Source organism: Canis lupus, chromosome 37 (genome assembly GCF_048164855.1).
Source record: "Canis lupus baileyi chromosome 37, mCanLup2.hap1, whole genome shotgun sequence".
Lineage (NCBI taxonomy): Eukaryota > Metazoa > Chordata > Mammalia > Carnivora > Canidae > Canis > Canis lupus.
This window is the reverse complement of record NC_132874.1, coordinates 19,340,738-19,364,873: the sequence shown is the minus strand read 5'-3', so window position 1 is coordinate 19,364,873 and position 24,136 is coordinate 19,340,738. Positions and strand designations below refer to the sequence as shown.

Below are 24,136 nucleotides of genomic sequence, written 5' to 3'. Positions count from 1 at the left end.
CCTCCTCCGGAACCTTCTTTTTCCCCATCTGCTCCCTTTCTGGCTATGGACATGTTAGGTTTTCTCTCGAACAGAACTTTTCTCTTAATCCTGCTGCTGCTGCTGGATAGCCAGTCCCTTCCTGCTGTCCTGTCTTCATGCTCTCTCCTTGTACTGGGAGGGAGATTCCACTGCGACTCTGTTAATTGCCTTACTACCCCCTTGGTCGCCAGTGCAGGAAGCCCAGCGTTTGCCTTGTTTCCGCCTCACTCCATGGCTAGGTCCGTCCTTTGGTGATGTCTTCCTGGACCCCTGTGCTCCTCCTGTCTCTCCCTTAGACTGCATGGCAGTGGCCTCCTAACTGGGTTATGTGCCTCTAATTGTCCGTTTCTTAAGCTGCTGCCGAGAGCTTTTAAAATATGGATATGATTATTTCATCTCAGGATTTGTTTTTTTTTTTTTTAAAGGGGGAGTGGACTTGCAGTGGGTTCTCACAGCTGCAGAATGAAGTCCCTTCGCCCCGTAGACGGAACCTTGACGCCAGCATGGTTTTGCCACCCCATCTTTGCCCCTTGCCCTACTCTACTCCCTCCTTTCGATTGATGGCACCAGTATATAGTCTGATGGTTCCCAAGAGTTTTGTTTGCTGGGACCAGAGACTCAAGGCAAAACTTTTGCAGTTAGGCAAATAACCATTAATAACCAGTTTCCACCATCTACTATCTTTATCTTTTTTTTTTTTTTTAAGATTTTATTTATTCATGAGAGACACAGAGAGAGACAGAGACCCAGGCAGAGGGAGAAGCAGGCTCCATGCGGGGAGCCTGATGTGGGACTCGATCCCAGGACCTAAGTCAAAGGCAGACACTCAACCACTTAGCTACCCAGGCGCCCCCTTATCATCTCATTTTAAAAGGAGGCACCTGAACGAAAGGAAAGAATGAATTCAGCATTGTGAGTATCTCAGCAAACTGTCTGGTATTCCTTATTTCACTTGAGAAGGGTGAAAATATAGGCATGTAGCAGCCAGTGCTTCCGTGACACCGTGTACGAGCCAGATGTACCTCTGGGGTCTCTATGCATTTTCTTGTAACTGGAACACCCTGTGTTCTGAAAGCTCCGGGATGCTTCTGCCCTACTGCCCTCCACACTTGATGACTTAACACCTTGGACACCTTGCAGCCCTAAAGTGTTTGGCTCCTGATTCGTTTTTCCCTTGGATTGCAATTTATCTCCTTGTGCCCTGTCTCCTCGATCTCAAGGCTGGTGGCTCTTACAGCTCCTGGTGGTTCTCACATCTGGGATGCTACTAGGCTAATGTCAGAATGACCACCATCCTACTTACTTCGGGTTTTAAATACCAAATCTCACCCTATGTCTAGGGCACAGAAATAGTATAGAACATCTTCAACAATGAATTTTAACTGCTCGCAGAGAACGGACATTTTTTGGTGCACTCTTGTCGACTTTGGCATGAGTACGCTGAAAGCAGCAAGGGGCCTGGGAGTCAAACCCCAGGAGACTAAGGAGACTTAATTTTTTAAAGTGGAACCTGTCTGGTAGCCGAAGCCCCAGAAACGGTAAGTACAGAGAAGCTATGAAAGTTCTGAGCCTGGCAACTTTGACAGATTAATGTGTCCCTAGGTTTTCTCTTTCTGCAAGCTAGAAAGAAAACTAAAGGAGCATTTGCCTAATATGAACTAATCACATTTGCCTATAAATTTGCGTTGTACAGAATACATGACTCGTACCAGTAGCATGATACTTTCAAGATCTTTATGTCAGATAGAACTGGAATTACAACTCTGGTCCCGTTGAATGAATCTTGGCCGATAGGGTAAAAAAAAAAAAAAAAACACACAATTAGTAGCTTCTTGTGGGCGACGTCCTAAAAGGATGATTTTTGCCTTGGCCAGAGCATAACATTAGGGGTTAACTACAAGGAATAGAGAGACACGGAGGGTCCCCCCTCCCATCTCTGTCTTTCTGGCAAACAGGATTTTTCCTGTAGTCAGGTAGCAAATTGTATAATCTCTTAGACCTTTCTCTCCACCCCCCGCCTTAGGAAAACTCTGTTTCCAGATTGGGAACATGCCAGGATGTCACTGGCCTCTAGTAGAGTTTATGGAAAAGTGTCAGTTACAATTCCAAATCTGTTAAGTAACCGGGCCTGCTCTCTGGAGCTCTATTTTGACTTCTGCGTTGTAGTCCTGGGGCCAGCAGAGCATGAAATTGGGTTTGTGTGAACATGTGTGTGCCTGGGTGTAGGGGACGGTGTTCTCTTACCAGAATCATAATGAAGCATCTGAAAGGTCTCTGAGAAAGTTTCCTGGGGCAGATTCAGTGAGCGCGGTGGATGCCCTCGTTTCGCAAGTTCTAGCTTTTCTTTGTCTGTACAGGTTGTTCTGACTTCATGGCTGGGAGGAAAGGGACGACATTGCAGAGTGCCTGCTGTTTGGCCCGTGGGGCCACACAGAGTGCAACCTCCTGCATTTTGCATGGGGATGGCGTGGCTGATCTGGTCTCGGCACACACTTGTTTATTATCTGGGCCTCGTAAAGAGCGATCCTAAAAATACTGGCTCTGTCTTGGAGTGATGGCATAGAAATTTGTGTTGCAAATTTAACTTATCGTCTGGCTTCCATCACTCATTGGCCACCGTTCTCTCCGTGGCCTTGCTTAAACTGTCATCACTCCCCCGCCTTCCTCCCCCGGCCCCCCACACCCAACCCTCTTACCTCGGAGATCGTGAGGGGCTAAGGGGTACTTGGTTGGGCAAGGAAGTTTTTCTTTTTGTTATTTGACTTCGTAAAGATTTTTCCTATACTCCAGGAACTCTGGTGTACTGTTTTTAAACATCCGATCTTATCACTCTCTGAATGCATTAACCTCACATAGGCTGGTGTGATGCCAAGAAAATGGAGCTCGTGGCCTTGAATGGCAAGGCGTCAGGGTCCTCTGTGCTCTGATGGTTGAACTCCTTCTGGCTGTCCCGTCCCATAGGTGGCACACGGTCCCATAACTGCCTTGATCCGCTACGAAATGGGAGTTTGCTGCCACTGCCAGCCATGGAGGTCCACAGGAATGCTTGTAGCATTGAGTGGCAGGTGGAAGTGTTTTTGAGCTGGGACCTAGGCCTTGCAGCAGAGCTGAGCCTCATACACAGTTAGGACTGGAAGGACCTCAGAGGTCATGGCCTGTCCTCACTCTACAGACCAGGGGTCCAGTGCATTCCAGGCTTATGGAAGGAAGCATGTGGCACACTGCTCTGTGTTTCAGTGGCTAAAGCATGGTATTAAATGCCACTGAATAATAATAATAATAATAATAATAATTAATAATAACAATAACAGTGTAAACTCAAATTTTAACTTGAGCTGCTGTAAGTAGCATCTAGGGTTTCTGGACTCCGATGAAGATGGCTCTTAGATTTGCTGCAGACAAGAAGCAAATACAATACGTGAGCCTGGAAAGTGAGTTCTCTCTCTTGGAAGCATTAAGCCTCCCACACAGAAGCACGAGGAGTGCTGGTATATTGGACTTGGAGGCTTTGAAAGTTGGAGCTGAAATGGATGCTGGGTAGGTGTTGCTCAGGCATTGTTCCAAGGTTCTGGAGGCCAGTAATACTTTAAACAAGTCAAACAGCCCCTCGAAGGGAGCTGCAGGAAATCCAGCCCTTGGCTTCATGTTGTTGCGTGGTCAGCGGGAGATAAAAGGGTGGACTGTTGGAGGCAAGGCCCCTCCTATCACTGGATGGCAAACTGTTAAGGGAAGATAAAAGGAAAGAGTTGGGATGTTCTTTTTGAACAACACGAGGGTGCCTTTATCACAGGCATTCAAATAAAATGAGGTAGGTGAGCGAGGGAGCCTCAGCTTTATGATTGCAAGTGGGCCCAAGAACCCTGCTGGAGAAACAGGACGTGGTTTCACGGCACACTAAAGTGATTCTGTGTCAAAATATCGGTAGAGGCCAGACTTTTTTCAACTGAAATCCCCACTGGACTGGGGATATTTGTGTTATATGTTCCTTAAGTTAATTGGGCATGAGCTGGGGTCTCTAAACTTTGTATTCCAGGTTTTCCCTGTGGGGCTGTCTAAGCCATGGGGACCTGATGGAAGCGCCAGGCAGTTGTTGGGCTGAGCAGCTGTGCGGAATGGCCGTGCACGCCCTGTGCCCTGACCTGCCAGCGAGGCCTACGGGCCGGTACCGTTTCTTTGATTTCTCCTCTTCGGCTCACTTGTGCTGCTGGCTGAGTGCTCATTCAACTGGCGTTCATCTCTCCCTCTTTGAGATCTTCCTTCCTGTTCTTTGTCACTTAGGAGGGAAGTTAAGGGGCTTGCAAAAGGTTCGTGTGAACCCACACTAGAGAGCCCGGGCACGGTCAGTGCCTTGCGTGCACTCTGTGGGACACAAACGAACCGCGTGCTTTGGGCACTTGATGCTTGTTTCGGACCCTGCTGGGCTGTGGGGCTCAGCCTTTGTGTGGGGGCCACCCCAGGGTGTGCAGCTGTCGGGAACTAATCACCCTCCTGCTGGGGCAGGGCCGAAACGCCAAGAGGGCCCATGTGCCTCGGACTTCCTCCAGGGCCGCGTGGTCAGCTCGTTAGGGCTGGGGCTGGGGACTGGCCCCACGGGGCACCTTCCTTCCCAGTGCCCCCGTCCTGCCCCCAAGTAGCTTTTGGTTTGGGGCTCAGCGTGCTTTAAGAAAACACCATCTGTGTGCTGTTTTTGATTGGTTGGCTGGTGATAAACACTTATCACCCACTTATATCTCAAAGTATTTGTTTTCCTTCATAGATACAGTGGTGAATACTTTCCTTCGAGGCCGAAACCGAGGGGAAGAGGTCACCCGTTAGAGGGCATGAAGGGCAGGCCGTGGAGCTCCCCGGAGCCTGGGACCATGGGCGGTAGGCTCCCCCAGTGCAGTCACTCTCAGCTGATGGGCTGTAGTGGACTGGTCCCCCATGTGAACCTCTGACCACAGCCGACCACTTTTCCAACAGGCGAGGAAAGATGTGATCTCCCCCCATTGCCTCCTCTGAGCGGTCTGGGCAGAAGCATTTCGAACAACAGTGTGTCTCCCACAAAGGAATTCTGGCTTTAGAAGGGGTGTCCTCCTGAACCAGCCTGGGATTCTGGGAGTTTGAAGCCCAGATCCGATGTTGCCCCACCTGCCCTGGGGGTGCCTAGCTTGCATCCAGCTCCTCCTCCAGGAAAAGTGGAGAATCCTGTTTCTGCAGCTCCTTTCCCCCGGGTCTGGAAGGCCAGCCCCACAACCTCAGGCCTGTGAAAGAGTTGCAGGATATTGCCTAAAACTCTCTGCAAAACGGCTACTGAACTTTACTCCGGCCTCCACCTCCTCCAGGCTGTAAATGTGATTACAGGCGCCCAGACCCACTGCAGAGGAGTGTCGGGGCGAGTGGCTGGGTGTGAGCCACCCTGCCTTCAGGTTCCACTGCTGGAAAGGAAGAGGTGCTGAAACCTGGGCAGAAGCAAGCCAGGTCCGGGGTAGGGGGAGCCAGCAGTGCCAGCTTCCTCGGTTAAGCAAACTCAAGCTGCCCAGGATTGGTTTTAGCAGCGAACTGAAGCTGGAGGGCTTTTGTTCCCGGCTCTCCGTACAGCGTGGCCAGGGAGCGGGCAGCGGCCGGTCTGCCCCTTGTCGTTAGATTGCAGGCGTGATCAGCTGCACTGTATTGTTAGACTCTGGGATTGGAATGGAAATTTTTAAAGATCATCAAACTGACCCCTGCCCTCAAAGCGTTGGCAGTAGATGAGGCCCGTGGATGAATCTAGAAGTTGGGGGGCAGTTGGCCCAGGGGCTGGGTAAACTGCAGGGTGGGGAACCAAATGATGTAACCTCGGTGGTACTGGCGGGCGCAGTACCCCCTGAAGAGGGTCTTCGTAAATACTCCTCCGATTGACTTCTGCACCACGAGAGCAGTATCACTAGCTTCCTTTTCCGGATGTGAGGTTCAGGGACCAGCAGGTTGCCCCGTAGGTGGCAAGCTGAGCTTCCAGCCCAAGATTGAAGACTCCGCATCTCGTGCTCTTTAAGTGCCTGCTTCTGAATCTCACAGAATTAGTAGAAGGGGACCATCCCCTTGGATGTACAGAATCGGAAAGTCAAAAGGGTGATCTGATGCAGTCTCCCACCCGCTGCAAAACTGAAGTGGTTATTCAGCCTCTGCTTGCATACTTCCGGGGGACAGCAAGCTCATTACGTTAGGGGGGCCTCATTCTGTGGGCAGTGCTGGTTGTTCAGAGCTCTGGTGTAAAGGATCACGCGGATCCCAGACCTGCTGCTTTGTACAAATGTTATTCTCGCTGTAGTGGACACATGAGAAGAGTGTGTATCTCCCCCACCAGTCCCGTCACCCCTCAACCTGCCACGTGCAAGGCCTTCAAGGTGTCTCCCATTTTTCTCTTTGTTGGGCTGAACATCTCTAGTTCCTTCAGCCATTTCTTGTTTTCCCCCTGACTTGGGTTCCCTGTGCTCATTGCCCTTCTCTGAATGGTTTCTCCATGATCGTCCTTGTGGTGCAGAGCAAAGTGTAAGAATTTTGGAGTCTGACAACCCCAGTCTAGGATCCTGCCCCTGCCCCTTAGGGACTGCTTAATAGCTGGCAAAAAAAAAAAAACCCTCATCATTGCCTTATAGGAGTTGGGGGAGGATCACCTATCTGTAAGGTGCCTAACACATTTTCCAGTGCAGAGTTTATGTCACAGAGGGTTAGTGCCCCCTCATGATTAGGGAAGGAGGTGCTCTGAAAGGCATGGAGTTGGATGTACACCAGACTTCTGACATACCCTTATTTAAATCCTATTTTCTATTATAGCAATAGTCTCCCTTTCTGTTTTTAAATTGCTCAGTCAAGGTGTGATGTGGAGGGAGCCCTCTCCCTACCCTTTTCTGATAAGCCAGCTGGACAGATCTCAGGGTGGGGTAGGGTGGGGGCTTCTAAATTCAGGCTCCTGCAGGGAGACATCTTCTGCTTGTAGATCCTGGTGGAGCCTTTCATGCCCTGGGGGTGGGTGACAGCGTCCAGTGTGTCCTCTGACTTGACTGTCCCTTAGTGAGTTAGGGTCCTGTGGGCCACCCACCTCGTTCTCACCGGCTTCCTTGGCCCGAGCAGGGAACCATGCATGTTTCTGCTAAGTTGGGCAAGAAGATTACAAAATAGCAGATCCCAGTGGCCAGTTTAGGAAAAGACGAGCTCACCTAGAGAGAGAGGGACAGGGCCGCACCCCCTGGGCCACCGAGGCCCCCCCCCCCACCCCGGAAGACAGCAAATGACTGCCATGTGGCTGCTGTGACTTGGCTTCGATCCTGTCAGTAAGACTCGCTCCTGGGAGAAGAGCTGCAAGGAGCAGAGCCCGCTTCTTCACGGTCTTACTGACCGACAGAGAAGTTTAGAAGCCAGACTTTGCCCCATTTCCTCCCTCCGAAGAAGCCAAGAGCCCTGTGGAGAGATAGAGGAAGAAGAGTAGGGCCCCATGGATGGTTTTATCTAGCACGTTCCAGAAAATCTGTCCATCTTTCCACTGGTTCGTATTTCAAACAGTTAATTTAATCTGACTTATGCAGTTGAGTTTGGTAAGCAAGCACCCTGTCCTCCAAGGTAACGCTCGCGTCCCTGCTGAAATCGTATATAACGTAACAATCAGGATGCCCAAGTGAATTTTATTTTTAAGAGAGAAGCTGCTTCCAGCATGGAACCTGTCAGTCCCCTGGGCCACCCCTTCCCCACCTCCCCACTTTACTGAATATTAAAATGTTCCTTTACCTAAGGACAGCGACTGCTCCTTCCACAGGGCCACCTGAAACAGGACCCGTGAGGGGCAGCCACCCTAGGCTGTAGAAGGATCTCTGTTCGTTTTTTTCCGTCTCCATCCAAGGGTCCCGTTAAGAGACAGACTGCAGGAGACAGGGCTCTGGTTCTGAGGCCGAAAGGGGCTTCTTCGGGGCTGGCTTCCCTCAGGGTTATCCTTCCTGACCCCTAGTGGCACACAAACTGCCCATGAGCAGCAGGGATATTTGCAGGGCCCACGAGGGTGTCCAGGACCACCAGAAACCCTGGCCCCGGGGCTCGACTTGGAGAACATCCCACAGCACCCTTTCCTTGAGTGACAACTTGGTGAATGCCATTCGCTGGAGAGGTGGCTTTGAGGATCCAGAGCTCCCTTGAGGCCAGGCCGAGTGGTTTTCACATCCCATGCACTGCAGGCCTGCCCTGCTCTGTCTGAAGTTCACATCTGACGTTTGCCCCCATTCCTGAGCAGCTAAAACAGGCCCTGCATAGATTAGTCCCACACACGTGCTCTCCTTCCTTCCTTTTTTCATCCGTTCACTCACTCATTCATTCATAGTGGTGAATATAGCTCAAATTAAAACTGAGATCTTGATTTTTGCTCTGGGGCTGTGATAAAACAGTGGCTCCTTCTTAATCCTCACAGAAGGAAAGTTTCTCAGGGAGATCCTTGGTTTTGTGTCACCCTTCTTCCAGAATTCTCTGTAAAGATAGCTGCTGGTTCTCAAGGCTGCATCAGAATCCCCTGAGAGCTACCATACAGATGTACAGGACCCATCCCCAGAGGTATTTTTGATGTCATCGGTCTGGAGTGGGGCCCGAGTGTCTGTATTTCTTTTTTCCTTTTGGTCTTATTGCAATATCCTTGATATAGGCACCGTGTAGGTTTGAGGTGGACAGCGTAATGACCTGACTTACGGATATTGAGAATCTGCATTTCTAGCAAAGGTCTGTGATGCTGCCGCATGGGGACGACACTCCGGGGTGGCCTGTGTGGGAGGGTCAGTGGTAGTTAACTTGTCGCTTACCTTCGCATGGTGTTTGCTTCATTTTTGATCTCTGCAATCCTGCCTCTTCCCTCCCAACCCGCTGTGCTCCCCTTCTGCCTTCCCCCACTACTTCCCTCCACAGACACTCCAGGACCTGAAAGTGTAGGCTTCCCATCAGAGCTCCCCTTGCTCCGGGCCTGCCTTCCATTTGCACGGAAGCAGAAGTGACCTAGAGGACGTAGACTGCCTCTGAGTTCACATTGGTGGATCAGTTGGATCCAGCCACTTGGGCAGAACTGGGCTGTTCAGGATACCAGGCAGCGCCTGGTGGCTCCTTTCCAATTTCCTTCTCCTTCTAGAATCCAAGGGTGTAGAATGCGGACGTCCCACCCACCCCACCCCCATCCCTTGGCACAGCAAGGGCGGTGAGTGCTTGCAAACTCTTGCCCTGTGCCGTGCAACCTGCCCAAGAGGGAGGAAGGCAGGGGTGAGGTGTAGGGAGAGGGCTCTTTTCCTGCCTGGAAACAGCCAGGTGCTGAGCAGCCTGGAAGGGCAGAGATGACTCAGAATGTGATTGTGACAAGTCCGAGAATGGGATTGGGGGAGCACATCTGTTCCCTCAAGTCCTGGGCCAGGGTTACAGATTTTGTCCAGAAGAAACTTAGCAGCATTTAGAAGCTGGATTCACTTTGCTCTACCATCGTGATCTTGGGGGTGGGTTGCTTACCCCCCACCCACCCACCTTAGTCTTCTCATCTGTGCAGTGGGACCAGTACTCCTCGGGTGTGGCCAGGAGGATTCGATGAGATACTGCACTTAGCGGGGGGCAGGTAGTGTTCAAAGCTCATTAGCCACCCTCATCATCATTAGTGGCCTTAGTATGAATACAGCTGAGGCAGAGTTTTATAACAAAGAGCTTCAGGAATTATCTGAATGGGAATGAAGGAGGCCTTGTATGCACGGTGGCCCCTGAGGAATAGGATGGGGCGGGCCAGCATGCAGACCTGCACTCTGGGGGAAGAAACTGAACAGAGCGGTAACCACGGGGACTGGTGCAAGAGGCCCAGAAGGTAAACTAAGTCAGAGCATGGAGAGCTTCGAATGGCAGCTTAGAAAGCCTCCCTGTAGTCTTGAGGAGATGAAAGTCGGGGCGAGGAATGTTTTGGAGGCCGATCTCCGAAGACAGCCCGACTGGGGGGCCCCACATGCACCGCCTTAGCTGTCCCTCCTCATCCAGTGGGGAGTTTGCAGGACTGGCCCGAGCAGCTCACGGTGCCCAGTTGTCCCCAGCCCGCTCGAGTGCTCAATGTGACACTCACGGCTGCGTTTGACCGCAGCCCATGCCAGCGAGGGGGTGGTGACTTGCCCGGGTGGCCACCCCGTGCAAGGCATAGACTGAACCCATCGCCAAGAAACACATCAGCTTCCTGGAACTCGGAGCCGTCATCGCAGCTGTCAGCCTTCATGTGCGCACGACGCTGTCCCGTTGGAGGAGCGCTGGGACCCCGGGCTTTGCAGGCCCGGCGAACGGGCATTGCCCCAGCGCCCGGCCAGTCTGGCTTGGTTCGGTCCCGGCCTAGTTCAGAGTGAGGGAACAGCTCCTAGCTCCTTCTCTGACTCAGCCCTTCTAAGAGAGACGTCCTTGCTGCCCTAAAGCTCCCTCCTTGCTGCCCTAAAGCTCCCTCCCCGCTAGAGGTTAACTTGGAGCCTTGAGCCTCGTGGGTTGGCCCCAACCAGCCAGGCTGTTGCAGCAGCGGGTCAACCATCCCAAGTATTCGTGGGCGTCTGTAGGCTCAGCACCGCAGCTCTCCGGGCCAGTGTTGTAAAGTTCCCTATTATAGCATCCTCTGCCGTCCTCCGAGGCATCTAACTTACCCCATCTGTCCTGCAGGCCTTAGGACAGATTTTAGATTTCCCTGAAGAATCCTCTGGGTTTTCCGAAGCTGAGCAGCTTTGTTTCTAGCCCATCTTCCCTTTTATCTTTCATCTCCTCTTTGCTATCTCGTTGGACCTGGAGACAGGCTCCTTAATCTTTTCTTTCTGGCTTTACATAGCATTGTCCCTTATCTCCTCAGGGGCTGGGGGCTGGAGGCTGGAGGCCGGCCGGCCCTGCCCCCTCATCCTTGCAGATGGACCTCTGCCCTTTGCAAGTCCTCCTGCTTCCATTGGATCTGGGCAGAGCCTGTGTGGGAATGCAAACCCAGAGGTTCAGCATCCTCCCATGGGAGCCCCGAGAGACCCACCCACCCTTCCAGATTCCCAGCCTGTGCTCCTCGCATTCCCCTGCAGGAGTCACCTTCCAGGACACAGCCTCTCCTCACCTGGTCTCTTTTTCCCCTCCTTTTCTTCCTTCTTCTCCCCCCCTCCCCACTCCCCGCCCCAGGCCATGGTGATAGAGGTAAGGGGTATCTTGAATTTTCTTCCCAGAACTGTGCTGTATTTTTCCACTTGCTGAGTTCTGTGAATCCCTCAGGCCTGATGGAACCCCAAACAGGGTAGTGACTCTTGTTACTCAGCTTTAATGGCAAGATATTCTCAGAATTCAGATCCTTTACATCCAAAATTAGGAGATGGGACGTTTCAGGATCCAGTGTGTCGGGTTGGCGCTCTCCAACTTTGGTTCTCTGTGTACCTGGTGGACTTTTCTAAAGGATTTTTTTTAAATGAGGGGAGGGAGCGAGTTCAAATTTTAATGAGAGTCTTAGTTATTATATTCCGGCAACTTTAAATTCCAAAGACTCGTCTATCTGATGTGTGTTTTTAATAATTCTATATAGAACTAGAATTCACTTTATTTACTTGGAGACCGTGGTAATTTCTAGAAAAACAACCGTGGAGCTGTTCCTCTCCAGACTTTCTTCCTATTAAAATTTGCTGTGAGGGGTGCCTGGGTGGCTCGGTCGGTTAAGCGTCTGCCTTTGGCTCAGGTTGTGATCTCAGGGTCCTGGGATGAACCCCACATGGGGTTCCCTGCCCAGGGGGGAGCCTGCTTCCCCCTTTCCCTCTCCTTACCCCTCCCCCTACTTGTGTGCGTACTCTCCCGCTCTCGCTCACTCTCTCTCAATTTCAGATAAATAAAGTCTGTAAGAAAATTGTTTAAAATTTGCTGTGAATTAAGAAATGAATACTAACAGGGAAATTCGGCCTGGTTTTTTGTGGTGTTTTTTTTTTTCCTTTCTTCCACAGTGTTTCACCTTAAGTTTGGGTGGGGATGATCTGAAAGGATGTTTTGTGCATTTCTAAAACCTCATGGGGATTTTAATAAACTTGACTTGATTCATAGTTTAAAGGAAAGTGGGTTATATGTCAAGTGAAAACAGGATTCTTGTTCTGCTTACCCCTAGGATGAGTTTCTGGGGTCCCTGAACTCTTGATGCTGAAGGAAAATGTTAGATATAGTAGAATATGTGCACTTTGCTGTGGGAAGCTCCATAATTTTTTTTTTTTTACCAGCCCCTTAATTAGGTTCTTGCTCCCCCCAAACCATTGGGAATTACTGGGGTGGTAATAAGGATTCCTCAAGGCCTACGGGGTCTCCATCCCATTCAGGGGCTGTCTCTAGGAGTTGCTCCTTGTTTCTTGATACTTGATACAAAATCCAAAGAACTTTTCAAGAGGGAAAGGGGCAAAGAGAAAAGATGGAGAGTTGAAGCAGTGAACTTGTTAGAAATCTCTGAGGAGCTGCTGGGGGGGAGGGGGGCGGTTGGTGGCACTTTCTCACCCCAACCCAGCAGAGGGAGTGATGCCCAGGATGATAACTGGGCGTGTGACCCAAAGGAGCAGCTTTCTTCCAGACGCCCTGAAAGAGGATCAAAATGAGAAAATGGGCCAAGCATGTGTTTCTCAACAGGGTTTGTCCATGTGGTGGTTTGATTTATGTCCTTTGGTCTCCCACTCGGGCACTCCTCAGTTTAGCTGGGGATGCTGTTTCCAGAAACAGAATGTGGCTGCACAGGGCAGCTCTGGGAAATGCTGGGAAAGGCTGCATTCCAGGGCTCTGGGACTTTGCAGAGGGCCTGCTTTCTCCCAGGGCTGGGGCTGGAGGTCCCTGGCCCCCCAGACCAGACTTGCTCAAACTCTTGAGGGACGTGTGTAACTTGAAGTTTTCTGTATCCTCTCCGCAGTAAGGAGAAGATACGTATCGGGTCCCCTCTGAACTGTCCTGGGCACTTCCACCACCACTCAGGAGAAAGCGTACTAATCCGCCCTTTCCATTAAGAGACCATTTGGTTCCATGTTGTTTATTCCCTCCAGCTGTCGTCTTCTTTCCACTCTGTGGCTGATGGCACTTGGTGTTGTCTTGTTCTTCTCTGCCTTAAAACCAGTGGCCCATCTGGCTCTGCTATTACCATGCCACTGAGATGCCCAGAGCTCCGCCTGGGGCCAGTGGTCTGAGCTGCTCCCACACAGTGTTGGCACCCGGTGCGTCGTGACATGTTGGGGGTGCTTTGGGGGGGTTCCTGTCTGTCCAGGGCACGCTGGACTCCAATTGCCCTCGCTCTGATGCTCATGAGCAGCTCCAGAGGAAACCCTAGGAGCTAGAAGCTTGCTGATGCATGCAGGCGGGGATGGGAAACGTTCTGTTGTCCTTAACTGGTGACTCCTGGTATCAAGTAGAGCAAAAGGCCCAGAGACGGGATCATTTCTGGTCCTGACACCCCCTTCACATCGCCTTTTCTCATTTGTGCAGGTTGCTCTGACTCTGTGCTCCAGAGGTGGTGGCTTTGAGGTGTGACCCTGCCCACGTCTGGGCTCCAACAGCGCCAGCTCCTCCGTAAAGAGGGCCAGCTTGATAAGACGAAGAAAACAGGTCAGTTAAACTTTATTGACTTTCCTGGAGTCACAATAACTCGGAGTGTTGAGTCTTACTTTCCCTCTCCCTCCCATCCCCTACATTCCCCTGTTGAGTTGCCCTGTTTCTTCCCCGTGGTCCTGCTGAGGCTTTGATGCAAAACCACAGTGAAATTGTAACCCTGAATCGCTAGCTCTTCCTGGTCCAATGAGCCTGGAGTGTGGGATGGGAAATCTCAGAGGGTGTCGAGTGTTGGCCTCACAGGAAGAGTGCCTCAGACACACCCCTGATCCCTGCTCTCCCCCCTCCCCCTCTGCCCCCAGATTCTGACTGTTTGTATTGAAAACTGGACCGCCAGGCAAGTCTCCTTGGCCACGTCAATGAAGACGATGGCTGCTTTTCTTATCTGTGATTTGGGGACTTCATCTGGGCTCCCAGTCCTCTCTGGTTCCAGTTGGAGCACATTGCGTTAGAATGGGCTCGGTGACTTTTACCTTGTTTATTGTCATTATTTGATTGTTGCTATTTGCAGTAATGGGGCTGATGTGTAGGATGGTATCAGGGAGCAAAGGAAAGACTGAAGATACCAAGACTTTTAATATCCATAAAGAAAGGGATCCCTGGGTGGCACAGCAGTTTGGCACCTGCCTTTGGCCCAGGGTACGATCCTGGAGACCCGGGATCGAATCCCATGTCGGGCTCCCGGTGCATGGAGCCTGCTTCTCCCTCTGCCTATGTCTCTGCCTCTCTCTCTCTCTCTCTCTCTGTGTGTGACTATCATAAATAAATAAAAAATTAAAAATAAATAAAAAATAAAAAAATATATCCATAAAAAAAACGTGCTTTGTACACGGACTTTACGCTGTTCAACTTCGCTTTCATCCCTGAGATCCAGTCTCAGAAGGTTTAAGTTTGTTAGTTTGGGTTATAACCCCAGTAGAGTCTAGGGTTGGGCGTGGGTGGGAAAAATTAACCAGTACTGGCCAACCGGCCTCTGGTTAGCTTAGTGCATAGATGTGCCTTAATGCTAAGGCAGATTTTTTTTTCCCCCATAACTTGGGATGATGAGCAACCTTATTTACACCAGGTCCTTTCTCTTCTTTCCTGTCTTATCCTCCCAAAGGGAGAACTCCAGTATAAGACACAGGAGTAAACCAGAGTCAAAGCCTATAATGGCTCCTTGGGGCTGGAATGGGTTGCTTCTGAAAGTTTTTCAGGGGTGACCCCAAAGACTGTGCTCTTCTTTTCAAATAGTATAGCTTTGGGGTTCTTTTTGCTATTATACTTTCTGATCAGAGATGAGAAGTCTCTATTAAAAAAAAGTAGATTGCTGCCTATATTTAAAGTAGGTGAAGAGGGACGGCCTGATGGCTTAGCGGTTTAGTGCCGCCTTCAGCCCAGGGTGTGATCCTGGAGGCCCGGGATCGAGTCCCATGTCAGGCTCCCTGCATGGGGCCTGCTTCTCCCTCTACCTATGTCTCTGCCTCTCTCTCTCTGTTTTTAATAGATAAATAAAATCTTAAAAAAAAATAAAAAATAAAGTAGGTAAAGAAAGGAAGTAAATGTAAGTGATCCTGGCGTCATCAGTGGGTAGTGTCACACTTTACACTTCCATCCCAAAGGAGGAAGTGAATGTAGCAAATGTCTTCCTGTCCAGACAAAATGGGAAACAGCAAGTTTGCATGGCTTTTCTTCTTTTCCAACTGGGATAAGTCCTTGCAGCCTTCAGTCCTTACGTTGTTTAGCTATTACGGCGATGGCTAGCTATTATATATCGAAGACACGGAGGGTGCTTGCAAGAATCTGTTTTTTTTTTTTTTTTAAAGACTTTATTTATTCATGAGAGACAGAGAGAGAAAGAGAGAGAGGCAGAGAGAGAAGCAGGCTCCATGCAGGGAGCCTGACGTGGGACGCGATCCCAGGTCTCCAGGATCAGGCCCTGGGCTGAAGGCTGCGCTAAACCGCTGAGCCACCTGGGCTGCCCAAGAATCTGTTTGATGTTATAATGACTAACAAAAATTCTTACTAGTAATCGGGCTCTGTTACATGAATATATACATATATATTCATGTAACATATATGCATATATTCAATATATTCATGTAAAAAAATATATACATATATTTTGCTCTTCAGTTCGTGAAGAGCAAGCCTGCTCATGGGCCAGGATGACCCAGAGATCCCTGAGCGTCCACCCTGGACCACAGGGTGGGGGGATTTGTCATCACGTATCGGGGTCCGTGCACCTAGGAGGGGCTGCAAAGGTCATGGCTTGGGTCTGCCCTGCACAGAACAGGGCTTACAGGGGAGTGGGGGTCCTGGATGAGCTGCCCGAGCCCTGACCACAGCCTCCTTCCCTGGCCTAGGGCAGCAGGGAGGCAGCCCTGACCCTGTGGAGCTGCGAAAGGGCTGCAGGAGCTGCCTCATGGGCATAAATATATATATATATATATAATATATATATATATATATATTATATATATATAAGATTTTATTTATTTATTCATGAGAGACACAGGGAGAGAGAGAGAGAGAGGCAGAGACCCAGGCAGAGGGAGAAGCAGGCTCCATGCAGGGAGCCCGATGTGGGACTCGATCCTGGGTCTCCAGAATCACGCCCTAGGCTGAAGGCAGATGCTCAACCGCTGAGCCACCCAGGCGCCCCTAGAAATGCAGTTAGAAAGAAATCATGTGTGCATGTGTGTATGCCCACTTACGTGTGTGTGCTTGTGTCTCATGGTTTTTCCTAGAGAGAAATCTCCCAAATACATTTTCAGAGACCGTTAAAAATAGGAAGTTTGAAGCACAATTTTTAATGGTCTTTTAGAATGGCAAAATTTCACCGAAGGACAGCAGTTTGTTTGGTTTTTTTTTTTTCTTTAATTTTGGATGTAGCTCTTCTCTCTGTGTGGGAAAGACGCATGGGTTACGCCCAGGTCAGTTGTCTTCAGTTGTGTGTTTCTGCAACTAATCCATTTACTCACCATTTGCAAACCCGTTCTAACCATACCTTCAAAATGCCTGTCAACAAGGAAGGCACGTTTTGTCTCTTGACTAGAAAAGTACTGTTCGTTTGACTCCCTTTGGCTCTTTGGGTAAGATTTTAGCCCAAGACTTCTCAGCTGATGGCAACATCACTTGATATACCCCCAGGCTTTCCCTGCTCTGCTGCTGGACACATTTGTAGCTGCTCTGGGTGTTGCCATTTGTCATATCCTAGGTCACACATCCCCTGAAGTTGGAGGAGGAAACCACAAGAAATCATGTTCTCTCTGGTGGTGTTTCTGAGCGTTCGCTTGGCTGCTGAGATAATGAGCTTGGTCTTTGACTACAAGTCCAGTTGAGGCACACTGTGGGATCATAGGATAGGTGGCTTACAGGCAGGGCTTTGGCTCTGTATCTTCCCAGATAAAATGAGGGAAGTAGTTTACCTGCAGACTTTATTTCTGGCCCCATATATAGCCATGGAAAGGTATGGAACTAGAAAAGCCTGAATGGCCATGAGCCCTGGTGTTCCGTTTGGTCATTCTGTTCATCTGACAAGGTCTGACCTAATACCTTCTAGACCATGATGAGACTTCCGGGAGTTCCTTTCCTGCCTCCCCTTCTGTCAGTTTTAGGTAGAGGCGGGAGGAGGGGTCAAGTAGGAGTCTGAATACTTTCGGGGGTCGGGGGTAGAGCATGAAGGAAAACTCGATGTGGGTGTAAATAGGAGCTCCCAGAAAATAAAATACCACAGAATCGTTTTGGCTGTTGGGAGTGAGTGTGACAGCACTGTAGGGAACATGAGTTAAGGTCGAGAAAACAACCACAGATTGTGGTTTTGGAAGAAGACGATGACTTAAAATCGCCTCCCTTTTGTGTATTCTGGTGAATATAGTGGCCTGAGATTACGACAGATACATGGTTTCAGTTTTTTCTTCACTAAGGGAGAAGGCATTCACTGAATCTTTTTTGCCCTTTGCTTCCCTTCCAGTGTCAACAAGTGATACAAGAGAAGAAAAAAAAGAAGCAAACGCAGACTCCCTTCCTACTCGTCGTGGATGATAGCTATAGCAGGGGAAAGGCTCATAGTGTATCAGTTGGGGCAGAGAATGGAGGTAATGGGCAGCGGGGGCTGGGTTTTTCTTCTGTCCACTTTCTGGGGTATAGGCACATTACCTACTTGTATATTTTAAGAAACAGTCTTTTTTACGTTGCTTTGAAATTTGGTTATAACTCTGATAAGATTGGCTTCTCAGTTGTCTTACATAACGGCACCCCCCTGTAAAATCACTGCATTGCAGCAGTGGGGTTAGGGAGACCGGACGATTCCTCATCATTAGTTGTTAAGTCTAGAACATTCATGTAGTAGTAAATGAGTTAGGTTATGAGGAGGGTGCTGGCCAAATGTCAGCTCCCTGGGCTTCCTAATTGTTGGCTTAGCCTTTCCTGCTCTGCCTAATGAAAGATTAGGGAAAGCCAAGAGACCTGCGTCTGCTGGTTTTGGGGGTTGTGTCGGTGCATACGCTCAAAAAGGAAGCAAGGTTATCAGTCTCGGTATGACAACGCCTCATTTACATGAAAGCTTAAGTCATTTTGGGCACGAGTATCAGCTTGAACTGAAGAAGGAGGGCTTTAGGTGTTTTGACCTGGCTTACGGTTATGGTAGCCATGGCCAGCGCCACCTGGCTCTGACAGAGGCTAAACTTCGCAGTGATCAACAGCAGCAATTTCCGATTTTCAGTTCTATGGCAGAGGCTTCTTAGAAGCTTAAACCCTTGACCCAATGACGTCAAGTTCGCCCGTTGGCTTGGAAGGTTCAGACTTGTCTTCCGTCAACACCATGATGTCAGCGGTAATGAGTGTAGGGAAGGTCGCCGAGAATGGCGGGAGCCCCCAGAGCACCAAGTCCCCCACGAAGCCTCCAGGACCAAATCGGATTGGCAGAAGGAACCAGGTAAGCTTTTGTGCGCTAGCTGGTGACGTCTGGTGGCTTCACTCTATGAGAACGTTGGGAGAAGGATGTTCGCTTGAGCCCCAGCTTCCTAAGCCAAAACCCTGGACGTGCTCAGAACTAAACACATTCCGAGAGGCTTCAAGAGTGAACTTTTCAGGGCTTGTGTCAGTTACCTTTCATGGAGAAAATTTTCTCTGCTGTGGTGTCAATATTGGTGGAAGCATCCTTCTCTATCCTGTAATTTGATTTGATTGCAAGCTTTCTTCACGTGATGGCCAAGGCAAAGAACTTGACTTACTCCTCTTCTGTGATGTGGTTCATTTCCTTATGCAGCTGGTTAATTGGATTGTCAAAACTGCCTCCTTGATTTTCTTTTTTTTTTTAAAATTATCTTCAGATTAGGTAGCAAATAAGTACTGGTTTTGCTGGATCTCCCATTCAGCTTTCCACCCTTGACAAAGCACAGAATTTGGTTCCAGAGAATTCCACTTAAGATGTGATTTAGTCCTCTTGAATTTTTAGTGGGATCGGAGGAGTGGGAAGGAGTGAATGGGTGGGCCAGGATTGGAAGGATTAATTCATATGTTAACGAAAGTCCGCGTCTTCTCCATTGGGAAATAAGATGGATCTTTTAATTAACCTACACATGGGGCACTTGAAAAGTTGTCGCTCTTCTGTTAGCAACACATTCAACGAGACTCAAGGAGTGAGGCAGAAGGTGAGTAGTTCTCATTTCTTCTCTGAATCCATGTAATCTCCATTAATGACTCCACATTTTGTTTTTGGTCTAACTTCCGGAATGGCCTCATACCAAATCCCCAGGGGAAGAGACAGTCTTCTGAGTCAGTCTCCATACCAGGAATGGATGGGAAAGTAGTAGACCTGTTTTGTGAATTCATCTTCTATTTTATTGATAATCCTCCAGTGACTGTCCTTCTACAGAATTATCTGAGCACCATCTATGATGGTTTTCTATAAATTCTTAGAAGTAAGATATTAATGAAGGCTTTTGATACAATTGTCCTCCAGGAAGAGTCATCCCAGCCCTAAAACCTCCGAAGCATAGGGAAAGGTCCGCTCATGTCTTCCTCGCGGCTGAAGACTTGGCGGGTTTCAGTGATGACGTAGGGTTGGAACATTGATACTTTTTCTCTCTCTTTTTTCCCTTGTCTCTGCCTGCCTCTCTTCCTATGGGTACCTGAGAAAATACTCAGCCTGTATGACTGTGGCCTGAGTCAAGAAGGAGTGCTAGCTCTGGGAAGAAAAGGTTTATTTCCACTCTCATATGACTGTCCGTCCATCCATCTATCCGTCCATCTTTCCATCCATCCACCCATTTCACATTATATACTTCCGGCCAAGTGTGGCCCCGCATGTCAGGCATTTCGGGATGAACAAGATCCATAAGGTCACTGTCTCCTCGTCCTTCTGTGTTTGAGAAAGTGGCATGGGTAGTGACAAGCCCAGCATTTCCCCCGCACAGGTAGAGTTGACCCAAGTCCAGGCTCTGGTCCCTTCCTGGTGGTTCAGAGACCGCAGGTAGAATGAGCCATAGGGTGTGACCAGTAGCACCTCCATCCCTGCATGGAAGTGGGGAGACTCTGCAGGCAAGCGGTGCACATATACCTGACCTGAGCCATTCTCATCTACTTACCCGTGTCCTCCGCGGTTCCTCAGGGCACTGGCTTAGGGTTTGTGAGGGTGGTCTGGGCCAGAGGGAATATGGAAAGACAGCACATTGAAAACACTAAAGTGTCTGGGGAGAGAGAGTGGATCATCCTTACCTGTGAGTGGACGGGGAAGGCTGCGCGCGGGAACCCAGAGAGGAGTCCCTTCCACACTAGCACCGAGTTCCAGGACAGATTAGCCACAGCCGGACGCCGACAGGGGTGCCAGATTGTTTCATTATGGAATGGTTAGTTATCACATTAGCTGCTAATTTTATCTGTCAGCTCAGGAAGTCTGCTCCTTCCACCCGTACAGCCGCAGTAACTGGATTCACAGTCCTCCAGCAGGGCTGCTCTCTTTTCTGTTGGGTTTGGTTGTCAAAATTAAATCTGAGCCCAGAGATTTATTTCTCCCAGACCATTGTGGATTCTGTAGATCTGCATTCGGGTCTGCAGCGTGCCACTGCCAAGCCTCAGAGAAGGTTTGGATTCCGGTTCGTGATAAACCCTGGACCCAGTGCCAGATAGCCCAGGGAGCTACTCAGTATGTCTAGTGTCTACGTCAAAGTGAACGCAAGGTGGTTTGGGTTTTGGGTTTTTTTTTTTTTTTTTTAAGATTTTATTTATTTAGGCGAGAGAGAGCACGAGTGAGGGGGAATGGTAGAGGGAGCGGGAGAAGCAGACTCTGCTGAGCAGGGAGCCGGATGTGGGATTTGATCCCAGGACCCTGGGATCATGACCTGAGCCAAAGGTCAACCTCAACCGACTGAGCCTCCCAGGCTCCCCCACAAGATAGTTTTTTAAAACAGCCTCAGGAGGCTGGCCACATGGATGCCTGCCTTTTTAACATTTATTGACATCTCACTGATGAATCTTTCTTTAAAAAAATTATTTTTACTGAATTATTCTTACTGTTCTAATAATTTAACAAAAATACTCCTGAGACTCAGCTTGGGCCCAGGTAGGAGACATCCCTCATTATTATAGTGAGTGTTCTTCTTTTGTTATGAATACTTTCGTTTTTGGTGTCTCTGTCCGATGGTTCTCAGCCAGCTCCATTCTGACCAGAGCCAGAAGGGCCAAGAAGGGGTGGCTTCATGCACATCACACCCCTGCGAGCTTGGAAGTGCATGGGTGCCCGGATGAGACTGTCCAGCGCTTTTTAACTGTCCCTGGGCTAATTAACTTTCTTAGACTTTGTATCTGTAATTTCTTTTAATTTGGGGTTGAAAAAACATGTAGCATCTCATCCTCAGACCCAGTGCCACGGTTTAGAAAAGCATCTGTACTGCTTACAATGAGGCCTGCTAGACTTTGCAGAGGAGATGGAACCCCCATGCACACGACATCCAAGACGTCCTCATGCATTTGCTCCACCCTGCCTGCTTTATGGTGCCATTTGTTTTATAGTCTTTAGGGTGACTTGTATTTTCATCATGTCTCATGAGCCAGCCACAAGGGTGTTTCCTCTCTGTTAACCTTGGGGTTAACCCCCCCCTTTTTTTTTAAATCAACTTCTGTAGCATAGTGGCTTACAGCATGGGCTGTAGGGCAGCTGGCCTGAGTTTTACTCCTTGATCTGCTGCTTAACGGTTCTCTCATTTGGGACAGGGCACTTGCCTCTGTACCTGTTTCCTCATCCAGAAAATGGGATCTCTAACAGTGGTTGTGAAAAAAAACTGACGTTTCCAAGTGTGAAGTTTCGCTCCTAATAAGTGTTCGAGGATGGGTATGATTTGCAAAGAACAAAAAGCACATTCAAATGAGTACAAACTAGTAAAAAGAGGTCTTGTTGAAAGAAGCCTGAGGGTCCAGCCTTAGAGGTGGTACCATCCCCTCCCTCGGGCTTCCTGGTCTTGCACTTCTATGCCCCTGGTGTCTTCCACAGGCTGCATTCTTGTGGCTGGGACTTACCAAGGTGCTCAGCACAAGCCTAGGGCTACAGGAGCTTTCTTTCTTTTTTAAAGATTTTTTAAATTATTCATTTGAGAGCAAGAACATGAGCCGGGGGAGAGGCAGAGAGAGGGGAAGCCCCATGCGAGGCTCCATCCCAGGACCCTGAGATCATAACCTGAGCCCAAGGCAGACGCTTAACCAACTGAGCCGCCCAGGCACCCCTACATGAACTTTCAGGTATTCATGATCACCTCAGGGGTTGACTTAGTCACCCCAAACCTAAGTACATATGAGCAACTCCCGGGTTGCTTATGAAACAAGTAGATTTCTGGGGTACAACCCCATCCCCTGCCCCCAGTTGGATTCAGCATGTCATGAGTCTGATTTAGAAACCCATAGTTCAGAAAAGCTGTCCAGATGATTCTGCTGAGCAGCAGAAAACCCACTGATCTCCATCTCTAAGCACCTCGGTTTCAGATTCCTGGGAGAGGTGTCCAAGCCTTGATCCTGTTGGTTTTGGGGATGAGGACACAGACCGCAGTGCTTAGGGTCTCTGTGGGTAAGGAGGCACGTCCAGGGCAACTCTCTCTAAGAGTGAGTTAGAAAGAGGAGCCATAGCCTGCGGCTAGTGAAAGAACTCGTTCTTTTCCATAAAAAAAGGTAAAAATCTATTGCTTGAAGGAAGCCTGTCCCACGTGTTTTAAGGGAACGTAAAATGAGCCACTTCGCCAAGTTGTGAGCTGGTTCTTTTGTCACCCTCTGTGGAAGTCTTTATTTTGGGTCGTCGTTCCCTGTCCCAGTTTGGAGAAGGGCAGCATTCTTATTCTTATTCATGGCTTAAGAGTGGTGTCAGGCAGGTGCAGGCAGCAAGTAAGAGGGTCATGTTGATGTCTGTTGGGTGCACAGCTGGGCACTGAAGTCTTGCACTGTTGGGAGGGTGGGGTTTTGTTAGGAAAACTGTGCTTGAGGCCCTCAACGAGACCAGGTTAGAAAATCGTGACCGGAGCCACCTCGGGGAGAAATATTCCATTTTCAGCTCTGCAGAGACTTGATCCTTGATTTTTTTTGTCATCGTTGCTGATTAATGAAATGATGTTTAATAAAAACACTAATATTTATTGAGTACTTCTCCTGTACCAGGCACTGTTCCAGTGCTTTACGTGTGTTAATTGATTTAGTCCTCATCACACAATGCACTGTGGTAGGTGCTGTTACTTTTCCCATTTTATACATGAGGAAACAGGACAGGACCGTGACTTACCCAAGCTCATCCCCAGACAGGCTCTGGAGCCCATGCTTTCAGCTGATTTATTGCTGTGGCTCTTGAGACACCTGTCATCAGAATAAGAGGCACGGGCGTAACTGTGAGTTGAACTTGATTTTGCCTTGTATTGTGTCTTTTCAGGAAACGAAAGAGGAGAAGTCTTCCTATAACTGTCCCCTGTGTGAAAAGATTTGCACTACACAGCATCAGCTAACTATGCACATCCGTCAGGTTTGCTGCCAATTTTATATTTCTGCTTGAAATCGTTCTTCATTAAGAGAGGGTGATTTGATCTTAGCAGATGAATTATGTCTGTGCTCAATTTGGATTGAATATTTTAATAATCTTGAGGGGTGGTTTTTTTCTTTATTTTTTTTTTAATTTTTATTTTTTTAAGGGGTGGTTTTGAAATCTGTGAGAGATTCCCAGGTCAACACAGAATACCTTTTCATACTTTAGCAAACATCTTGCTAACTGACCTCACAGAACAGAAGACCTTTCCTCACGTGTGACTTGTCAGTTTGAACCAAGTCTCTTCACAGTGACAGTGAGATTGTAGATGAAGATCCCTATCCTTTATATTGCTATAAACTTAGGTCCTGCAGCAGAGAATTTGTTTGGGATTTCTTTTGGCTTCTATATTAGGACATTTACCTCTCTCCCGTGCCTGCTATGGTAGATTCGTGACAATGTATGGATGAATCTAGAACAACGAAGGATTGACTATGTGTATTTGGAATGGGAATGGATGAATTTTTGTTTTAATTTTTGTTTTCATCGTGTTACATCATGTAAATGCCC

At 48.9% G+C, this 24,136-nt stretch overlaps 1 protein-coding gene across 18 annotated transcripts in view; it reads left to right on the top strand.

Moving 5' to 3' along the window:
- The window catches only part of RREB1 (ras responsive element binding protein 1), a 176,027-nt gene that overhangs the window by 88,783 nt on the left and 63,108 nt on the right, over positions 1-24,136 (top strand). For 13 of the 18 annotated variants that reach the window (XM_072813829.1, XM_072813827.1, XM_072813841.1 and 10 more), the window contains 4 exons: positions 13,468-13,587; positions 17,546-17,669; positions 18,296-18,508; positions 23,477-23,566. In XM_072813829.1, coding sequence (XP_072669930.1) covers positions 18,338-18,508; positions 23,477-23,566 — 261 coding nt within the window. In that variant the 5' untranslated portion in view covers positions 13,468-13,587; positions 17,546-17,669; positions 18,296-18,337. The remainder of the gene's footprint in view (positions 1-13,467; positions 13,588-17,545; positions 17,670-18,295; positions 18,509-23,476; positions 23,567-24,136) is intronic. The other 5 variants (XM_072813842.1, XM_072813839.1, XM_072813838.1 and 2 more) reach the window with 1 other exon arrangement.